We start from the raw sequence: 22,206 nt of genomic DNA, 5'->3' as shown, positions 1-22,206 counted from the left end.
AATGGAATTGTGGCATTTTAGCAAATGTTCTTTGTACAGCGAAGGATAAGCTGTTCCATCTACAAGGTAGTAAATCAAATCTGAACTCCAGATCACATGATAGATCTCGTTTACAAACACAGCACCATGAAGTGTTAAATGGTGGCTTGTAGAATGAGTTCTCCTTCTTTAGACTATATGGGGGGGAGGATTGTCTCAAATTTGTTTCACATTGAAAGCCAGATGCCAGAAAAGAGGAGTCTTTTATACTTCGAATTGTTAAAGAAAAAGGGGAAACCCACTTGGCCATGTACATTACTGTTAATAAAGCAAGAATCCCATTCTCTGTTGCACCTGGCTATCCTAATCTTCACAAACAGAAAACCAGCAACATTTTAAACTTTTCTTCCTGTCTATTTGCAGCCTTGATTTGAGCTCATCATTTTGGCCCTTTTTAAAAACAAACAAAGGAATATTCAAAATATTTACAGTTGCAGTACTTTTACTGCATTCTTCTGCAGTTGTAAACTGAGCCAGTCCAATGCTCTTGCCTGTTTTTGTCACATTTTGTATAATGTCATTTTATACTGAGTCAGTCGGCTGGTCTATCTGTATTAGAATGACCCTCTACAAATGACCTTACCAGTCCAGGTTTGTTTCCCCTGTTGTTCTTTTGATTTTTGTTGACTGGTCATTATACATAATTCGTGTGAGGATATCAAGGCACGTGTGAAATCTCCTGCCCTCTTTTGCTTCTTGCTTTAGATTCCCCCATTGAGGCCCTGCATCTAGAACCTCAAAATGCAAAACTCTGCACTGACCTACAATCCCTCCATTACAACTGTACATTCCCAAACCTCTTTCAATTGCACAGAATAAAAGACCTGTGTGTGTGTGTAAAATAAAATTAATATTCTTGCATGTTTTTTTTTAATTCAATCAGTACCTTCCCTTTGTACTTTTTTCCTATAATCTCCTTCTTAATATGATTTCTTTTCCTTTGATAATTCACACATTTTTACCCTGTAGCAAAAATAATTATTGCGTGCATGCAGAATAATTCAAATTATTGCCTTTTGTAGCTTTAGGAAACACATTTTCCCGCTCCTAGTGTTGGCTATGAAACCATGCCATTGCTTTATGTGCTATGGGCAATTCCATTTCTACCCTAAGGCACATCCTAGCTCAAGATCAATCCTGATTCTGCTGCAGCTGATAGAAAGAATCAGGACAATTCTCAAAATAGCTTGGAGGGATAGAAGTAAATAAAAGTTTGACTAGCTCCTGTGGTTTGGGTCTTGTGACAGTCTGCATTAAAGTTAATGACTTTTTGCAGCAAAGGGTAGAAATTAACACCTCCTTTCACATTCCACATTCAACTTTTAGCAGATTGACCAAAATGCAGGAAGTATAGGAGGTTTAAAATTCTGTCCCGTATCAAATAAATTCTGGAACTAAATTTGTATTCTGCTTCACATCAGTTATCTTTGGCAAGAACTCAGAAAAGAGAAGGCAAAACTTTTATCTCAACAACAGTTCCATCCCTTTTGTACAATGGTGTGTCATAAGGGCAAAAGAGTGGAGCTTGAATTGGAAAATCATGATGTACGCTTTATCGTTTTTGGAGTAGTTGTGATTGGCGACTGCCATTTATGGCAGTACCAAAGCAAATGCCATTGCAGAGCTACACAAGACCAAAGGGAGAGATGCCAAAATATAAGGTGTATGGGCTAATTAAAGAAATTGGGGCAATGAAAATAATATATATAATGAGTTGAGGTCACTCAAGTTTCACCAATACAGATAGTTTTTGACTTATGAGGACAGTTGGGACCAGATTTTTTTGTTGCTAAGCTAAGCGAGGCAATTTTATAACATTTGCTATTGTTGTTAAGTGAGTTGCTGCAGTGGTTAATTTTGATCATGTGACCATGGGGGGGATGTGCAACAGTCATAAATGTGAGGCCTCTTTTTCTTTTTTCTTTGTGCCTTTGTAACTTTGAATGGTCACTAAACAAATTGTTGCAAATCAAGGACAATGTTTCTCGGATGCTTTTAAAAGAAAAAAAAAGCAAGCCATGGCCGGGCTTATTTTTAACAAGACATGCAAGGCCAGGACTTCTCCCTCTGATTTGTTTTATCAGCATCATATGACAATTCAAGCCAAGAAATATCTGATGCAAGTGACTGTTAGTAAAAGCTGGAACTGCATAGCAGGTTTAATCAAAAGATTGGAATCTTTACATTTTCAGAGATTAGAATTTGGGCTAAAGTTATTTAGATGTATATTTTAATTTTCTGTGCAGGACAATCAAGGAAATGACTTTCATCTTGGAATTTTCTGCATGGGGATTTTTCTAAAGAACTCAGTGGGAAGATCCACAGTGAACTACAGGTAAAAGTAAGATTGAAGGGATTTTGCATTTGATCCGGCCAAAATTAGATCAAAATGCATTTGAAACTTTGGATTGGTTTCAGTAGGGGGGTAACAATGTAAGGAAGATTAATTGCCCTTATATTCTGCACAGGGGAAGCAGCATACTTGACTTGATAACCCATTTATCTGACCCAACAGGATTTGTACATATTATGGTTTAGAAGATTTTATCCACTGAAATCAATGGAAATCCAAAGTGCTTTGTCTATCATAATATTGTTGCTTATATTGTATTGGTGTTCTTTGGGTATCATTAGCTTGTTATTAGTCATAAACTATGTAGTTTATACAGAGAGAAAAAACATAATATTTAAAAATTAATAAATCCAATCTTACTAATGTTTCCTTTGTTATTCAGTTAATTTTTTTTCCTTCAAGAAGCCTAACAACCATCAAAGCACACCTAGATTTGTATTTGTTTATCTTTGCTTCTGAGAGGGTCAGGATTTATGATTACTGAACATGCAATAAAATTACCCTTATTTATAATTATATGTAGAGCAATTTGACTTAAATGATTTATGAATATTTCTTCTTGTAATAAACCAAATATTCTGAACATGCAGCTTATGTCAGCTTTCTTTACTTAAATAGTTATAGGACTGATGTCCCCCAAAATCAATCCTTTTAGGTAATGTTGTATGAGAATTCTGGAAAACAATAGCTCTTTGCATATTCAGTAAGTTGAGGTAATCTCTTTACCAAAGGAAAACAAACATTTTTTTTTTATAAAAAAAAAGCAAGGTAATTTGGGAGAGGAGGATCAAAATTGTGTATGTGTGTGTTGTATGTGTGTGTGTAATGGATACACAAATGAAATATTTTTGCAATGAAATTACCTGTTTTAAACCATGTTGTTTTTCTATAGGTGGAATGATATTGGAAATATAACACACAACAAGTCTTCAATTGTTGTAGAATTGGTTAACAAAGAAGAAACTGTGCTGTTTCATACGGTAGGCAAATGATAAAAGATCAATCTCAGAATCATAAATAATGATAAAAGTGAGATATTCCGGTCCCAGTGATAGATTGCAATAAAGCTTCTATAGCTAAAAACAAGAAAATGTGGCTTTTCTTAGAACTTTTTCTTGAGTAGACTGATGGTTCCACAGAAGCAAAGCAAAGTATCTTGTTGGTTCTGTTTCAGAGAGAGACGTACCACTCAAATAGGAATTTCCACTTCATTCTGATGAATGTTTACATCACCTAGGTGTTCTATATGATAAAGAGCAGGAGCCATCTTCCAGGGATATTAACCAGGTGTAACAAGATTGAAAAAGTCATGCTGTCTTGTTGTCTCCAATGTACCTTTGGAGAGAGGCTGTAATACAAATTGGCTAAATTGGCATTGGACTCACCCTACCAAATAGTAGTAGCACTTAGCAATGAGCAATTAGACTTGTATACAACCTAGATTTATATACCACTCCATAGTGTTTTACAGCACTCTCTGAGCTGTTTACAATGCCAGCATATTGCCCCAACAATCTGGGTCCTCATTTTACTGATCTCAGAAGGATGGAAGGCTGAATCAACCTCTAGCCCGTCAGATTCAAACTCCAGGCTGTGGGCAGAGTTTGACTGCAATGCTGCATTCTAACCATTGTGCCAGCAAGGCTCTCTTAAATAAAGTTTGAAAAATGGGGGGACCACTCAGTTAAATATATATTCCCTCCCTTTATGTTTGGCTTTAACAGCTTGTGAGTTCATAATTTTTAAGTGTAAGTATAAAATTATAATAAAAGCATTTTTTCCCATCTTTTGAAGAATAAAATTATAATAATATCGCCATCCCTTTTATTTCAAAAGGCATTTTAAGCTGAATTTTGCACTAAAACTGTAACTCGAAATTAGTTATTTACTGATTGAGGTGCGAGCTTTATGCTAGACAGTTGACTGTCAGTAAATGAATGGAGAGGAGGGCTAAAGAAGGCAGTGCCAGCTGACTGTTAGCTGTCTCCCATGGAGCAGTGACCATCAGCTGGTCAGAAGTGGCCAAACTCAGCAGGCCAGTGGCTACATCATCTCCCCAATGTATAATTTCCTAGTTTAGAGAAACTTACTCTCTGCATTTTCATACTGCTCTGCTTTTGGGAAACTTTGAGCCAATTACATTCACTTCTGAGCCACGGAACTGGCAAAGACCTGTTCAAGTTTAATAATGCAGCAGCCTTATTTATTCTTTAGCCTAGTCTTTGAGCCAGATGGTATGGCAAGATTGCACTAGTATCCCTGATCTACGATAACTTGAATGATGCTAAACTTGGGATTTTTGAATATATTTTTCTGCAAAGCATTCTCCCTACTGAATATTTTAGAGGAACACGGTCAGTGTTATATAACTCATTGTTATGTTTGTCCCAGTGAAATTCAGTGTTCTTTCCTTCTTTTTCCCTATTCTCTCTCTCCCATCTTTTCTACTTTAAAAGGATGACCTTGAAAACGCCAAGTACATTTCACGGCTCTTTGCTGCGAAGCACAAGTTTTACAAACAAAACAAAATCTGCACAGAGTAAGTACATATCTTTGGGAAATTCTGGCTGGCTGCAATAAATGTTGAGTGGTCGTGTTTTGGATTAGGTTATTTATGTATTTGTCATGTGTTTGTTTGTTTGTCTGTTTGAGGCCATTGTATTATTTATTCTCCATCTGCTCATTGCCCATACAGCAGAATCAAAGATTATAACTCTAGACATAATGTGTTTTCTTCATGGGTATGCCAGAGATACAAAAAAAAAAAAAAAAAAAGAAACATTCTTTTTTGTAGATGTCTTGGAAATCTCTCATTGAAAGACAGGCAAAGAATGCTTGAAATGAAACAGATGAGAAGGAACGGCATGAAAATCAGGTGTTTCCCACTGTAGTCTAAAATGTACAGTTTAGGTTTAGACATTTGTACAAGGCTTTATAAATTATTGGCAAGCCCTGTAGGACTTTTCAATTTCTAACTTGACATTCGTTAACAAACCAGAATGAGAAATTTGGTTTCCAGAAACTTGTTTTAGCCTCCTGGTTCCACTTAGAGGAAGTGTTTTTTAACGTTGCTGTCATTTATGGAATAAGCAATCAGCAGCTCATGCCAAAGACTATTATAATCAGGTTTTCTGTTAGTTGCTTTCTGGTTTACATCTATCCCTATCTATACTGCATATTCATCTCTCCTTGGTTTTAAGCTTTCCGTCCTCTGTCTTCCTTTATATTAACTTGCTGTGGCAAATATTCCTTTGCATTGGAATGGAGAAGAAAAACTTACTGTCACTTTATACACATTGTGGTCTCTGTTGAACTGCCACTTTTTCTATAGGTACATCAGCTGCATTTTCTTGCAGTTAGTTATGTCACTCTGGTCTCAGGAATACAAGTAGTCTGTACTAGTGGTGTCAGTATAATAATGTGAAATCTGAAGTACGGGGCCATTTAAATACTCTGTTGTATTCAGATGCTTCATTAGGTCTGATAAGGGCTTCCTAAATCTGGATAATCACTAGATTGCAGTAATGAGGTATAGAAAGCTCTATTTTTTGTTCGTTTGTTTTTGCAACAGACTTGGAAATGGATTAATGTCATGTAAGATGTTTGAAAGAGGGATTCTTGATATGCACATCTGTGTCCAAACTCGTGTGTTTAGCTACTATGAAATCACTTATCTATCACTGTTTATCTAAGTGATTGAATGAATGGAGGAAATCATCAAAGATAAGCAACCAGGTGCCTTTCAAATACTTGGACTTTGATCCCATTTTAGAATTGCTTTCTAAGTCAAGCTGTATAAAAGTGCCTTACAGGAGTTACTTAGTGTTTTTATTATTGTTATTGTTGTTATTATTATTCCCCAGCAGCTTGTGATTTGAGCCGTGGTGGCGCAGTGGTTAGAATGCAGTATTGCAGGCTAATTCTGTTGACTGCCAGCAGTTTCTCAGTTCAAATGTCACCAGGCTCAAGGTTGACTCAGCCTTCCATTCTTCCGAGGTCGGTAAAATGAGGACCCAGATTGTTGGAGGCAATATGCTAACTCTGTAAATTGCTTAGAGAGGGGCTGTAAAGCCTGTGAAGCGGTATATAAGTCTAAGTGCTATTGCTATTTCAAGAGTGTTCTGTAAATGATACTTAAGGGCAATGCTGGCTGGAGAATTCTGGAAGTTGAAGTCCATGCATCTTAAAATGGGTAAGATTGAGAAACAGTGTTCTAGGGTTTAATTAGTTTCAAGTATGGCTAAGAGGAAATCACGGTTGTCTTTACAACCTGGCTTACAAATTGAACTGCCATATCTGTCCTATCAATATTTATCATCTGTGGAGCTTTCATAACTGGGTATTTCCTACATGAAAATATTGGCATGATAATTGAAATATTAGATTGATATCTTGTCTTCTATACAGGATATACAGTAAATGCTCCCTTCTCCTATCTGCCCTTTTGCTTTGAGGAAATGAGACTGGCCCAAAGTCCCCCATGTGAGCTTGGTTCATGGTTGAGGATGAATTAGAACCAGGTTCCCCTGATACTAGTCTGCGAAGTCAGTGAAAGTAGGAAGCTTTGTTTTTATTTTCATTGTAGCATTCAGACAGATACCAGTAGCAGTGTATATAACAATTGTCCTTTTATTATAAAGCACAACATCTATAGCCAGTTTCAGAAAGAAAAAAAAAACGATGGTAGAAGAAGACAGCATGATAAGAAATAGCAGGCCCCCTGCAGTGGCATATATTTTCTAGAAATGAGATAGGGAGTGGTAGAGTAGAGGGAAAGAAGTAATGTTTGCATTGGTTTTGTGTTTGCTTTCCTGTACCTTTAACTCTGGAAGATAAGGAAGGATGACTTAATGAGTTTCAGTCACGTAGAACAACACAGTGATCTCATTTCCATAAAAGTTGCCACCATGAAAGGAAAAAAAAAACCTAATGCTTGAAAGTAATGCCAGTTACTGTATGCCAGTAACTCACAGACAAACAGAAGAGTGGGACTAGGTCATAAGTCATCCACAGAATTCAAATGAAGGTAGAAGCATGGGTATCTATACTCCAAAAGCAAGTGTTTGAGTTTTCTTGGTTAAAATCTTGGCCTTCTTTATAATGGTTGAAAGCTCTTGGAGTTTTTTCTCAGTACATCTTTAATAAATATATATAATATATAAAATGTGTGGTGTCTTGGTCCAGATTTGAATCATCACAAATGGCATGAGAGTAAATTTTGCATGAGATGACTGGAAGAAGAGCAAAATGAAAAAGAGGCACTGCTGATGGATCAACCCCATTTTCAGTCCCTCTCCTCTCCCATTCATTTTATTCTAGGTGTCCCTGCCATCTGAGTATGAAAACTAGGGCTTTTATTTTTACAGGTGAATTTTTTATGCATTTGGGATTTTCTTTAGCATTCAGAATTTTCTTCCTTTGGATGGGAACATGATGGTCTAGAGCAGGGGTGTCAAACTCACAGCGTCACGTTATCGACATGTGACGTATTGTGACGTTTTCCCCCTTTGCTAATATGTGGGTAGGCGTGGCCAGCGCATGATGTATCCGGCCCAAGGACCAGGAGTTTGACACCCCTGGTTTAGAGAGTATTTGTGAAGCTGGAATACTTGTTTTTCATGTGAGATGTTGGTATATTTGTTTTATTGATATTGATATCATGTTGTTTAATGTCTTTTTTTTTTTACTTTTTAAAAATTTTATTTTTGTTGTCAACTGCCTTTGGAGCCTTGTCTGGAAAGTGGTCAGTGTTTTCAGAATTTAGTAAAAGAGAATCATGGTTGGGTTAATAGCATTAGTTCCCAAGATCTATGATTTCTAGCTGCAAAGTTTTTCATATCTGTATCTTTTGCGTCTGCTGTTTGCAATTTGCATGGAGGCAGGTATGAGTGGGTATTTTCTAATTGCACATCACGTCATTTACCAGATCAGAAAATGTAAGATGAGGAATTCCACCTTTCCTTTCTACACGTAAGCACTTTATTTCTACTGTACCTTGTGAATTTTTTATTTATTTTGTGCTTCTTTGTTCTTTCTCCCACCTCCCACCTGCTTCTCACTATTTTAACATGAAATTCCATTCACCTGCTTGTTTCTCTCTTAGCCTGCAAGTGCCTTTATCTTGTTGGGTGATTTGTTATGCTATTACTGGTTTTTTTAAAAAATTTCCTTTCCAAAACTGGCCTTCTCCAACCTGGTACCCTTCATATCTTGGACCTATAATGCTCATCACCTCAATAATGGAGGTGACAGAATTTGTGGTTAAACACGTCTGAAGAGCTCTAATTGGAGGAAAATTGGCCTAAACAATATCAAATTAACTCTGATAGTTTGGTTTGGCTCTATTGAATTTATTATTTGCATTTTCAGGTTTAAATAAATTAGTTCTTTTTTTAAGGGCATGTGTGACAATAAATGTTAACGCCTTTATAAATAATATTCCCTATTTCTTTAGTATATGTATTTTCATATCCATTTCAAAACTGATAATAATTGCCATTATGTAACAGTCTTTTCATTCCACTTGCATAAGAATACATTTTCTGTATTTTACAGAATTACAGTGATTAAGAATCATTTCCGTCTTTTCCCCACAGACAATCAAATTCTCCTCCCCCTATCAGACGGCGGCCCACATGGAGCAGATCATCTTTGGTAAATATCTTGCCATGAGTGCTGAGCTCAAGAGACATGGGATACTCTAGAACTCTTCCAACTACAAACAGTTGGTTGTAATAAACGGTTTTGTAAAAAGAGCCCTGGTGGCGCAGCGGTTAGAATGCAGAACTGCAGGCTACTTCTGCTGACTGCCAACAGTTTGGCAGTTCAATTCTCACCGGCTCAAGGTTGACTCAGCCTTCCATCCTTCCAAAGTCGGTAAAATGAGGACCCAGATTATTGGGGGCAATATGCTAACTCTGTAAACCACTTAGAGATGGCACTGTGAAGTGGTATATAAGGCTAGTGCTATTATAGACAGATTACGAAAAAAAAAATTGCTGTAAATAAATGTCCAATGTGTATGTTTTATTTTACTTCACTTTCAGCCAAGGCAGCATCCATTTATTATGCCTCCTGTGCATGTCCAATGTGGAGAACACTACACTGAAACTCACAATTCACAAGGTTAGTGATGGGAATGGGAATAATAGCAACAACATAGTGCTTACTTATAGTGTAAGATATAGTGCTTACTTTTTAAAAAGGAATTTACAATATCGGACTTTTTTTTTTTTTTTGCAATATGATAAGGATAGGCTTTTTTTTTCATGAGGTTTGTATAACTTAGTCAATATTTGAGGAGGCCACATTCCTGCAGTTGGATGAAGATAGGGAAAAATTAAATGACTTTATCTTTGTTCAGTACATGCATCCTCTTGCATTCGTGTTTTGCCTTTCCAAATCCATTGGAAATTTAAACTCAGCTGTCTCAATGTTTGTATTTGGCCCACTGGACAGGTACATAGTTGCCCGATTGAAATGGAGACTTTCTGATTTAAAGAATACATAGTTCATACCTACTGTGCAGTCATATCTTCCTTTCTCATGGAAGGCTACTGGTGATCTGCTAATACTTGAACTGAATGGCAGAGAAAGTGAATCAAATAAGTAAATAATTCATCAATAAGAATCATTTAGGAATTCCATTTTAGTGTGTTAAAATCTAAAATTGCAGAGATAAAAGGCATGTCTTGAAATGGTAACAGGCTAATGGAAATAATAAAATAGCTCTGATTCAATCCTAAAGTTTGGAAATAGATGGTTGCTTTATTTTTGCTACAGTTTAAAAAAAGTACCTTCTTATATTTGCCTTCGTATCTCCCCTTAGAGCAGGGATGCTTAGATCTGGCCCATGGGGCTGCCCCAGAAACAGCGAAGGGCTGGCCCGCAGTGCCTCTGCTATCGAAAACAAAGCCCAGGAGGGCCTATGAGCTCTGTTTTTGCTGGCAGAGAGTTGTAGGAGGCCGTTGCAGCTGAAAACGGAGCTCGGGAGCCCATTTTCTCTGGCAGAGTGCTCTGACACGAGTGGTGTCAAGCTGGCCATGCCAACCCTGGCCATGCCCACCCCGCCCCCGAGGTCAAGCATAACCCTGATGCAGCCCTCAGTGAAATCGAGATTGACACCCCTGCCTTAAAGAGTCCAAGGGAAAATTGGAGCATTTATTTATTTATTTTACAATTTTTAATATAGACGACTCTGGACAAACTATAACACTTGAAATTATAAAATCAGCAGTTGAAATAAATCAAAATTATAACAAGCAATCCATTCTTTCTCCAAGATGGACACCAATAAATTTTAGCTAGTCTTTGAAGATCTAAAAACTTCAAGGGAGCTTCTTGACATCTAGTGGTCAAGAATTCCAGAATTTGGAAGCCGCCACAGAGAAGGCTTATGATTCATATTTGGTCTTATGAGAACAAAAGTTCCTGTCAGTGTCCCACCCCCCAATTTCCTTGAATGATTAGAGAACATCTGAAATGACATTATGAATATTCCCAGTTGAACATAAATACCATTATTCTTCTGAGCTTACTCCCATCAACATATTGACAAAGGTAAGTGATGGGGAATACACATATCCTATCATGTCTCTCTCTCTTTTTTTTAATTTCATACTTCTGAATAAAACTGCAGTCAGCAATACATGGTCATTATGATTGGAACTTTTAATCAAGAACCCTACATGTACTCAGATGAGAATACAAAATGTTTGTATGAGTAAACTTCCTATTAAAAAGGAGGGAAAAGAAACAGTTTTTGAATGGGTGGGTGGATAGGTGGATGAACATACAAAGCTTTCCCATGTTGTGCATATTAGAATTCTTCACTGACAAGAACGTTATTGAATAGTGACAATAACAGTATTTATTCAATCCAAAAGACAATGATCCCGAGTTTCTGTGCTTGTTGACATTGCTATTCCTAAATGTGAGGAACTCCAAAATTTCCTGTTCCACGGGCATCAGTGACGAGTCTTTATGCAGTGGGACTGCTATGGCTGAAACTGAGATGTAGCCCTGATAATTTTTTTACATCACTTTTTCTATCAGTTACGTATTTCTTTAGCCTGTTTGTTGTATTTTCCATTCATTTTCTACTTTTCCTACACACAGATAGCATTTTTCATGGAAACGAAGACATGTTTTACTATAGATCTCAGACTAGCTTGGACAGATGCGCAATGGACTTCAGCTATTTGAATGGCAGTGTCCCAAATGGCAGCGTGTGCAGTGCCCAAAGTATGAACTCTCTCAACCATTCGCAGAATTTCATTCAAGCTTCTCCAGTGTCCTCCAACCTCAGTATCCCTGGAAGTGACATCATGAGAGCAGATTACATACCAAGCCATAGACATAGTGCAATAATTGTTCCTTCATATAGGCCAACCCCAGATTACGACACTGTAATGAGGCAAATGAAGAGAGGAGTGATTCACACTGATAGCCAAAGCCAGTCTTTGAGGAACCTCAACATTGGGAACACTCATGTTTATAGCCAACCCACAGACATTGTATACAGTCAACCAGAAATTCAGGAGAGACCTTCTTATACCATTGCATATGGGCCTCAAGGCACTTATAAAAAACATGTGACTCCTTCTGAGCAAGTGAATCCCATGAATGCTTTGCAGGCAAAACCGACAGTTAGTGCCATTTCCCATACAGTTAGCACTCCAGAGCTGGCCAATATGCAGCTCCCCAACAATCAGAGATGTGGCCCTGCACACGTACTGAAGAACTACCTTTTCAGGCCGCCACCACCCTATCCACGTCCACGTCCTGCTACCAGTACACCTGACCTAGCAAGTCACCGCCACAAGTATGTCACTGGCAGTAGTCCTGACCTGGTCCCTCGGAAAGTGCAGCTTTCAGTGAAGACTTTCCAAGAAGATAGTGCTCCTGTTGTCCACCAGTCGCTACAGGAAGTGAGTGAGCCTCTTATGGCAGCCAAACATCATGCAGCCATCAACAAACGCCACAGTTTGGAAGTGATCAGTAATATGGTGCGTGGAATGGAAGCTATGGCTTTAAAAAGCCTAAATGCTCCCTTGCCACGCAGAAATACCCTACGCAATGAGATGCAGCCAGAGGAAGTGGTGCAAAGAGGGCATGAGGTTCAGCAGCTCCCTCATTACCATCACAAAAAGACCTTCTCGGATGCTACAATGCTGATCCACAGCAGTGAAAGTGAAGATGAGGAAGAAGCATCAGAATCTGTGCCTTCCATGGCAGCCTTACATGAAAACATGGAGTATAGCGCTCAGTTGCAAGCTGCTTTGGCTCGAATACCTAACAAACCTCCTCCTGAATACCCTGGTCCCAGGAAAAGTGTTAGCAATGGAGCTCTGCGGAATGAACAAATGGGTAATGTTCCACGGGCTGTGTCTCGAGCCAAGGTGGTGAAGCCAGGACCAGCCAGGACAATTAGCATATCTCGGACTGATCAGAGTATGATGAATGGATCTTCCCTTGGTCCATCAATCTCTGAGCCAGACCTCACAAGTGTCAAGGAACGGGTCAAGAAAGAGCCAATGAAGGAGAGGCCTGTGTCTGAAATGTTCTCCATTGAAGATAGTATCATAGAAAGGGAAATGAGGGTGAGTGTATTTTCATGTATTTTACAGGTATCTCTGAATGGTAACCATAAGTTACAGTTGAAAAGAAATATCTGCTATGTCATTAAAAAGAAGCCTCTTTCAAAGCTAGTTTAAATTAAGGTCATATGCCTCTGTTTGAACATACTGGTGATTGAGGTGGAAAAAAAATCAGATCGAAGAAAATATTTATTAAACTGCAATTATAATCATATTGGTTAGAAACTTAATGTTGAAGTCTTTCACTGAAGTGAGTAGCAAAGTTGAAAAAGTTGAAAGGTTCTTGACTGTAGCTTTTAGAAAGTTTACATAAAAATAATTGAAATAGATAAATGTTGCCTTGGATCATGTTCAGAGTCAGCATAAATATTTCAGAATACTTAAAATAGAAGACACTATATTTCATTGATGCGTAAGCCAATGTAACGTCTGAACTGTTAAGAAGATAGAGACCTGCTGGATCACATTAAACATGTCCAGGCTACATTCTGTTGTTGTGGTACTCCAGATGTCATGGGGAAATCTACAAGCAAGACATCTTGCTTCTATTATCCAGCAGCTGATATCCAGGGGTATCTTGTTCTGATTGTTGAAATAGTGAATAGTCGTCATAGCCATTGATAACTATCTGCCCCCATTTTGAAAGCTACTGAACTTGCTTGTCATTGTTATAATTAATTCCCTAATTTAAATATGTGCTATATGAATAAATCTGCTTATTTTCTTCACCTGAAAGCAGAAATGCAGAATTGTTGATATTCTCATATTTCCAAATTGAACAAGAAATCCAACATCTAGATTACTCAGGCTGCTCAGGTTGACAGAACATTCGTTTTATTTTCAAGCCAGGGTACATTTTTTTTACCCAACCCCTCCCTAATTCATCATTCCTTGGCTTTTGTTGTTTTCAGGTCATCCAGTAGTAACTAGGCATATTTTGGTTGTCTTTTGAAGATCTGGAAACTCCCCAGAAAGGTTTATGAAGTAGTAAGGCTTAGGGGGACAATCAGAAGAACAGTTTCCCTTGAAGCTTTCAACATCAAGCCAGACCACCTAGATCTGAAATGCAACCATTTATTACAGACTTGTAAGACAATTTTAATTTTAATAACTGCGTAAAGAGATTAGTTGAACCCTGAAAAATATTTGAAAATTCTTTCAGGGTTACATATAAATCTATGAATAATATGTTTGAAAGATAGAATATTACCAAGCTGAAAGAAGAGAAGATGGCCAACATTTCATGATACCCCCTTACCCACCCCCCTTTCTTTTGCTGGTTAGGAGCAATTGAAAAAGGTGCAGGAGCTTTTATGAACTCTGAGAGATGGCATCACAAATGGCGAGTTAATGTCAAGTAAAGTTTTTGAAGCTAGCAGAAATGGGCCATAGAGGGTAGGGGAGAAAGAGTGCCTTTTTTTTACATTTCACAGCTTTGCACATTTATACATGCTTACCTGTTATGAATCCTTTCCAGTTGATCTTTTTGTTGGGATTGGGGTAGATGGGTGAGGAGAGATGTATAAAAATACTCAGCATTTAATGGCACTCATTGTTTTAATTTCAGCATGACAGCACCATTTCAAGTATATTAGGAATCTGGGTGTTATATATGCTTTTGTAGTTTGCTTGGCTAGCTTGTGTTGCTCATTCTGTGGCTAACATTTATGTTTGATGGAGAGTATGAAAGAGAGAAAGGACTGCCTTTGAGGACAAGTCCTCTGTATTGTGAGACAGTTTCTTTGAAATTAAAATTCTGCATTCATGTCAGAATATTATCTCCTTCCCCCAAGGAAATAATAGGAAGTTTAAGAGATGCATTTGGGTTTGTTCTGCTAATGATGATCATCTGCACTCCTCAGTTGGTGTTGTAGATTTTGTGGGAGATTAAAATGACATTCCAACATTCTGCTGGCATTGTTTATAATCATCCTGAGATGAAAGCATGCCTTTTCTTGCCAAAAGTATCTAGAGAAACAGAAGATGGCAGGCCTGGAAGCCCAGAAGAGGCCCTTGATGTTGGCAGCACTCAATGGACTCTCAGTTGCTCGAGTTCCAGTGCCTGAGGATAGCCAAGATGAAGGAGCCAAGGTGCCAATGGATGAGCGGGTAAGAATAGGACTGGCAAAACAAAGCAGATTTTTTTTCCTTTTTTGGGGTGGTGTGGGGTAGGGAGGTTGTCAGCTGTGGTCATTCTTAAATATATTATTTAAAAATACTTGGGCAATAGTATGGTTATACCCTTGTTAACTGTAAAATTGGGATCATATGTGTGGGATCACCAGTGCAACATAGAGAAAAATATTAGGGGAAAACATGGGGAAAAATATTAGGACCCATGTTTTAGGTCATGTAAGTCTTACCCATGAATTAGTCCATATACAGTTTTATTTGTCTCTAAACAATAGAATGCTTTTATCCTTCCTTACCTTTAAATTGCTAGTAGTAGCCTAGGTAACTCCTTCCCTTTGATATTATATCCTCAAACCACTGTACGAGGATGAATTAAAGTAAGAAAGAGCAAGTTGGAATAGCCTTTTAGATAAACACTCTCTTTTCATTTATATTTTTAATGGAAAATTGTAGTGCAAAAACTTGAGGAGGAAACTGGAAGAAGGGATGGTGTTCACTGAGTATGAGCAGATTCCAAAGAAGAAGGCAGATGGATTTTTTACCACTGCCATTCTCCCTGAGAACATTGAGCGTAATCGTGTCAGAGAAGTCATTCCATACGAAGAGAATCGAGTGGAGCTGGTACCCACCAAAGAAAACAATACAGGCTATATCAATGCATCACACATAAAGGTAATGATGGGGAAAACGAGTTATGCATGGTGAAAAGAACTGTGACTAAAAGAAGTTGACATGAACCTGGGTGAGCAAAGTGCTCAGTCCTTGCTGAGATGTGGACCAAGTGGCAGGCTGGTTACAAAATCAACCTCTTGCCCTCCAGCTAATAAGTAACCCACCCCATTGTCACTAGGTTGCAATTGTCACCCAGGATTTATTACACCTGAAAACGAATGGGGAGGGGGGGAATTAAAATTTGAACCTATCTCTGTAATCACTTGGCTTTGGGCCCCACTCATAAATACTCAAGATCGTACTATTAAAATAAGCAAAATGTATGTTTGAGCAAAACAGGCAAATGATTTTGTTGCTATATTCCTAATTTATGTGGGGGAAGACAGTGAATGAGTCTGTGGCAGAGAAAATTCCAGAATCAGAGATGTTATCTGGATTGTATTTTATTGAATATCTAAGAGTACACTAGTACAGGGAGGCTTTTTAATATAAATTTATATCATTAGTTGGAATAGGCCTAAAATGTACGCTATAGGTTCAGGCTTTTTGAAGATTTTTGCCTTGTGCTTTTAAAAGTTTGAGCTTTAGTGGGTGATTGCTTCCAAGCTGATTGACTCCATGATGGTCCTTTCCCAGAGTTTCTCTTCTACAACCTATTCTGGTGGTGGTGATTGTTATTGTTGTTAGAGAACCTTTTTATTTCTTCAGGCTCCAATGCAGTTCTTAGATTTTATTTCTGTTGTTTTATGTTCTGCTATTAAAAGGCCTTATTTATTACATTGGCAAACTCAGCTTTAAGGCTATTTTCATGTTCTTAATTGATCTCCATTTTAACATTTTATGCGAGCTGCCAGTGCACCTGTGTATAGAAATTCATGGATAGATGAAGTAACTGGCATCTTCAGTTGATTTTAGATTACAATCAAGATCATCCTTCGATCCTGACTTGGCTTTATTCTTGCTTTCATTCTGCCATCTGAATCTGAAACAGCTGAACATGTGCAAAAGAAGTTGATTTAAAGACAGTGTTTACAGCTTTTCTTACCCTATTGTATTTTCAAAATAACCCTGCCCAAAACCTAAGAAGACAGCAAGGGCAACATTTTCAAAGCAAGCCTCTTGGCCTTGTGGTATAACTGATAGTGACACTAAAAATCATTTCTACAATAAAAGAGGTTAGAAGAAAATCATCTCATATTTCTATCTAACAATTTGTTGTCTTGCTTTTTTTAAAAAAAAAAAAATGAATACATCTATTTATAATGATAACTTTTCATTTTGGTCCAAATATTTTTTTGCTCTAACTATACTTCCTGAAATACATTTCTCTTGAGTTCCAAGAGCTGTTTGATCATAATTTGCAATACTAAAACCCCTTGTTGAGTTAAAAGCCTTCTAAATCAGAATCCTATCAGATTTCTGCCAAAAGACCTGGTGGCAAGAAGATATTGGGTACTTTTGGCACAATCTGCCTTAGCTTGGATGACTGATTACTGAATGGAACATTTTTCATCTATCTATGGGAGGAGAAATTGTTTGGGAAGGCATAATTTCACCCCATCAGGTGGCAAGGGCCAAGAAGAATTCTCCCTAGCCAGTTTTAAAACCTCATATTTCATCTGGTATATCAGTATTGGACATACACACATTGTTCTATAGCACATGTCGGGGCATATGCTGATCTGTAGTCATATACAACTCGGTGTGTTGCCAGTACATTTCTTTCCTGCACTCCAAGTGGCTGAGGCAGAAGCCAAGCAGATGTTCTTTTACTCAGAAGGTGAAACTCCATCTTGCAATTTTTTTTTTTGCTTCATTTACACAGCAAGTGATTTTCTCCCAGTTACCAATATCTAATATAGCTGCAATCAGCAAATATTATTCCTCCATGTTCCAGGCTATTGTTTCACTCTTGACTGTATATGGATTTTTATTCCAGCCTTGCTCCAGGTAGTTGAAAATGGACTTTTGAACTGTAACCAAAACTGAACTCCCTTAATATTCTGATAAGAGTTATCTTACTCCTCTGCCAGTCTTGGTTAGGCTGTCTGCCTTTTTTAGACTTTAATGTTTGTCCAGGTTGCTGGAAAAACATTCTGTTCATATGTTCTAAATAATCTCAGTAGTCAGCATGTTGGCTTTTTTGTTTTAACCACCATCAACGTACCATCTTTGAGTGTTCTCTTTTTAAAAATTGACTCATACAAGGGCTAACATTTTCATCTCTGCGAAATAAACATACATTATCAGATGGAACGTAGGCCCCTGGAAACTCCATACAGATGGATTTATAGATACAGAGTAGAGTCGTAGAATGGCGCGCAAAGTTACATAAGCAGACCATTTTTTTAATCAGAAAATGTATCCAGAAAATATTAGAATGGGGAGGGATGGCAAGGAGACAATATTTCACAGGAGAACCAGAAACAAGAAGTGGCTTCATTTCTAGACTGACACTTTTTTTTCTCGCCCTAAGTTGTATTTTGTTTGTTTTGCTTTCAAATGTATATTTCCATCAAAGCTAGGCTAAGACCATTCCAATTACTTGAATATTGTTAATACATATAAGTTATGCTTTGAATTAATAGATAGAAACATAAACTTGATTTGGTGTCTGACCTTGAGAAGAGCAAAGATAGGTAGATCAGCTCAGTATGCTGTAAGCAACCATAGGAGAGTTGTGCAGTTATGCAAAGTAATTCCTTTCTCTCTTTTCCCTAGGTGACAGTAGGTGGAGAAGAATGGCACTATATCGCTACACAAGGACCTTTGCCACAAACATGCCATGATTTCTGGCAAATGGTGTGGGAGGAAGGAGTCAATGTGATAGCCATGGTGACAGCAGAAGAGGTTTGTAATGGGACAGGAAACATCTGCAGTGGAACACAAACATAAGCTTTCCAGCCAGGAAAAAGTTTCAAAGGGAGGCGGACAAGCTGCATTTGAGATCAGGCTGAGCCATGGCTAAGGGAGGTGTTAAAAGCTCTGGCCATTTCCCAGGCTTATATGCTCCCCTCTCTTCCTCTCATGGAGCCAAAAAGAGGAGTTAGGAAACTTTCTCTTCCAGAAAAGATGAACTGTGAGATCCATAAGAGCCTTAGGCATGTTCTCCTTCCTCTATCCAGAGATGTCCCAAGGAGTTACAAAAGTGTCATTTTGAATGTGACAGCAGGAAGAAAAATTTAAATATATACCTCAAAGAAACCATAATCATTACACAAATAGCAGATAAGGTATCAACAGTATGAAACAATAAGCCATTGAGCACCGTGGCTAAATATGGAAATGAACCCAAGACATGTTATTTCTAAGTCAGCACTATTACCCAGTAGAGATTTCAAAAACATCCTAATAACTCTAGGGCTAAGTGAGATCGATTTATGTTTTGCCCGGTATTACCATTATATATAATGTCTATTGACATAAAATAGTAAAGAATCAAATTTGGAGCAGGGAAGAAATAAGAGCTGTTAGTTCTCTAAACAATAACACAAAAACTGGGCAATAAAGTAATCATTCCTATCAAATCAAGGGTAGACAACTTACAAATTCAGTTTTTCTTGGTCCCACCTGCTTCTTGGTGTTGTGTTGAGAATAAAATAAAGGAAGAGTCGAGTATAGTTTACCTTTTGCTTCTGGAAAGAAGGGGGATATAAAATAACTACAGCCTTGTGATTAACTATGCTAGTATAGACTGATGAAGGTTGCAGAAGAAACCAACTGAAAGTCACATGGCTCACTGATAACTCTGAAGATCATCCTTAATTCATTCACTTGAGCTGACCACTGATTTGATTTTGATACAGAGAGAGAGAAAAAGAGATGTTTTGACAACCAAGTAAGAAAATGCAAGGAGAGGACATTTGTATTTACTGCATCCCTTATCTGTCTGTCTGTCTGTCTGTCTGTCTGTCTGTCTGTCTGTCTGTCTATCTATCTATCTATCTATCTATCTATCTATCTATCTATCTACAAACACACAAATTATAGACTCCCATTGACTTTGGGCAGCTTACAATTAAAAAATATAAAGGAAAAATACAAAGGACAAAAAAAAATCATGAACAGAAACTGCATAAAATCAAACCAACCCTCCCCCCAAACCAAAACTATTAATTAGGGTTCACCTTTCACCAAAGCCAAATATTTAGTAGCTTCCTGAACAGCGTCAGGCTGGGATCCATCCCAGCAGATACCAGGGAAAAGAAGGCAGATTTCTGAGTTCCACGAGATCACACTGCTTGATCAATGAAACACAATGATTGACCCAAATACGTCTACTGTACCCAAACTTTTATATTTTTATATATATATAAATACACACACACACTATTCTAAAAATACAAGAGTTCCAGGTATACTTGTAAAAGAAGAAACAGACATCCTGTGATTTCCGGAACTTAAAAATTATATTTATTGTACTTACTAAACTTTCGTCAGCCTCTGCTGACATCGTCAGAGTATTAAGCTACCATACACACACACACACATACACTTACATACATAACATACATATATACATACCAATGGTGATATGCTACCGGTTTGGTCCGGTTCTACAGAACCGGTAGTAAAAAAAAAAAGCTTCCCACGATCCACTGAGAGGAGAAAGAAAAGAAAAGCACAGGATAGGACCTTCCACCTGCCCCTGTGCTTTTCTCTTTATCCTCTCAGCTGATTGGAGCTACAAGCTTCAGCTGGTGTGAGATAAACCATGCGTGCGCATGCAATCACCAAACCGGTAGTGGAACAGGTAGGATCCCACTGCTGATACATACATTCATGCATGCATACATACATACATTCACGCACGCACATACACATACATACATACATACATACATACATACATACATATATGTTTTCTTAAGTTTTTGCGGGTATTTACATGTATGTTATTCAGCTTTGTTCGGGTATTTTCCCACGTCATTATAGTTGTGCTTTTAAAGTTGTAGCAACATTTTGGCAGAATCTCATCTGCCATCATCAGGCTTCTGTATGGTGTTTGTCTGTTTGCACTGCTTGCACTGGCATGAAGCCGAAAGCACCAAAGATCCGAACACACCTAGACCTACATACCTGTACCCGTGAAAACCTACGAAAATATACATGTGTGTGTGTGTGTGTGTGTGTGTGTGTGTGTGTATAATTTTATTAAGAATTTTAATTGCAATGCTAAAAACTAAAACAAATTAAACTTGGCAAAAGAGAAGATTCTGTCCAATCTCATGGGACAGGCAAAAACAACCCTAAAGCGGGTGATGTCTCAAATAATTAGGCTCCATGCCATAAATTTAATTTCTTTTCTTTTTTTCTTTTCTTTTTTCAAATTTTGAAACACATCTTCCTCTGTGTATTTGTTCTCTCTCTTTTGATCAGCTTGCCCTCTGTTATAGCAAGAACTGTTCTGCAGTGGGCCCAAGTTTTATCCTGCATACCATTGAGGGAGGGGTGCCTAAAATGGTTATGCATGTGTGTCTTTTGTGCTGTAGGAAGGTCTCTGAAATAATGTGCTTGTCTTTGCTGGCCCTTTACTCTTTGGTTTTGTTTTCTTTTATTCTAAATCCTTTGAACTTCTGCCTGGGATGATTCAACCATTACAACCTTGTTTGTAACATTCTAGCTCCATTAGAAGGAGGTTGTAGCATGCCAAACAAAGCAAACAGAATTCCAGTGAATTCTGAGAATACAAAGCCACTCTTATTTGAAAAGAATGACATTCTCAGCTCATCCAAGGTCACCTATGCGTACTAGAATCCTTATCAGCTGCAAGGAGACCAGAAGCTGTTGTTCCTGTATAAAAGTATCAAGTGAGGGGGGGGGGGGGGAAGTCTGCTGTTCCATGCCAAGCAAAACAGATAATCCCCAAACTGTACATTGCATTGTAAAACTGGCACGCACCAGCAACCAGCAGTCTGAATCCAGTTCAGATGCATGGATTTTACAGGCATAGAGGGTCAGCTGTTCTCTTCCCGATCATTCCCATTTTAAACATTTACAGCTATCAGCTGTTCAGAAGGGGGAGCAAGAGTCCATTAAATACACCGTTACAGAATAATTGGGCCATGGAAAAAGTTGGTTTCTAAGCAGCCGCAGAGAACAGGACAATCTTATTACCCAGACTGTGTACATGCTGTATATATGCTGTCGAGATCTTTTTAATGAGGCAGGGAATCTTTGGAATCCCAAGATAGTAGAAATTTCTACATAATAATTGCAATGGGAATTCATACCATGTTGAAAATTGTTTTCTCTTTAAATAAACACAAGCTGTGACGTAGACCTATGAATTCATGATAGAAAGTCTTTAAAAACACACTTTGTGGCTACATTACAGAATCTAAACATACAGAAGTGTAATCTCAAGGCTATGGAGCATTCTAGGAGAGTTTGAATCATTCTCTCAGTATC

The 22,206-nt window shown here is 37.9% G+C and overlaps 1 protein-coding gene across 2 annotated transcripts in view; it reads left to right on the top strand.

The window, feature by feature from the left end:
- The window catches only part of PTPN14 (protein tyrosine phosphatase non-receptor type 14), a 133,389-nt gene that overhangs the window by 95,496 nt on the left and 15,687 nt on the right, over positions 1–22,206 (top strand). For both annotated transcript variants that reach the window (XM_087963841.1, XM_026682748.2), the window contains exons 8-16: positions 2,286–2,374; positions 3,285–3,372; positions 4,849–4,931; positions 8,989–9,046; positions 9,439–9,517; positions 11,510–12,993; positions 14,956–15,099; positions 15,577–15,795; positions 18,517–18,645. In XM_087963841.1, the coding sequence (XP_087819967.1) occupies positions 2,286–2,374; positions 3,285–3,372; positions 4,849–4,931; positions 8,989–9,046; positions 9,439–9,517; positions 11,510–12,993; positions 14,956–15,099; positions 15,577–15,795; positions 18,517–18,645 (2,373 nt within the window). The remainder of the gene's footprint in view (positions 1–2,285; positions 2,375–3,284; positions 3,373–4,848; positions 4,932–8,988; positions 9,047–9,438; positions 9,518–11,509; positions 12,994–14,955; positions 15,100–15,576; positions 15,796–18,516; positions 18,646–22,206) is intronic.

The sequence above is a fragment of the Notechis scutatus genome, chromosome 1 (assembly GCF_049901735.1).
Source record: "Notechis scutatus isolate UNSWTSFEM ecotype Mainland chromosome 1, rNotScu1.2, whole genome shotgun sequence".
Lineage (NCBI taxonomy): Eukaryota > Metazoa > Chordata > Lepidosauria > Squamata > Elapidae > Notechis > Notechis scutatus.
This window is presented reverse-complemented; position numbering and strand designations above follow the sequence as displayed.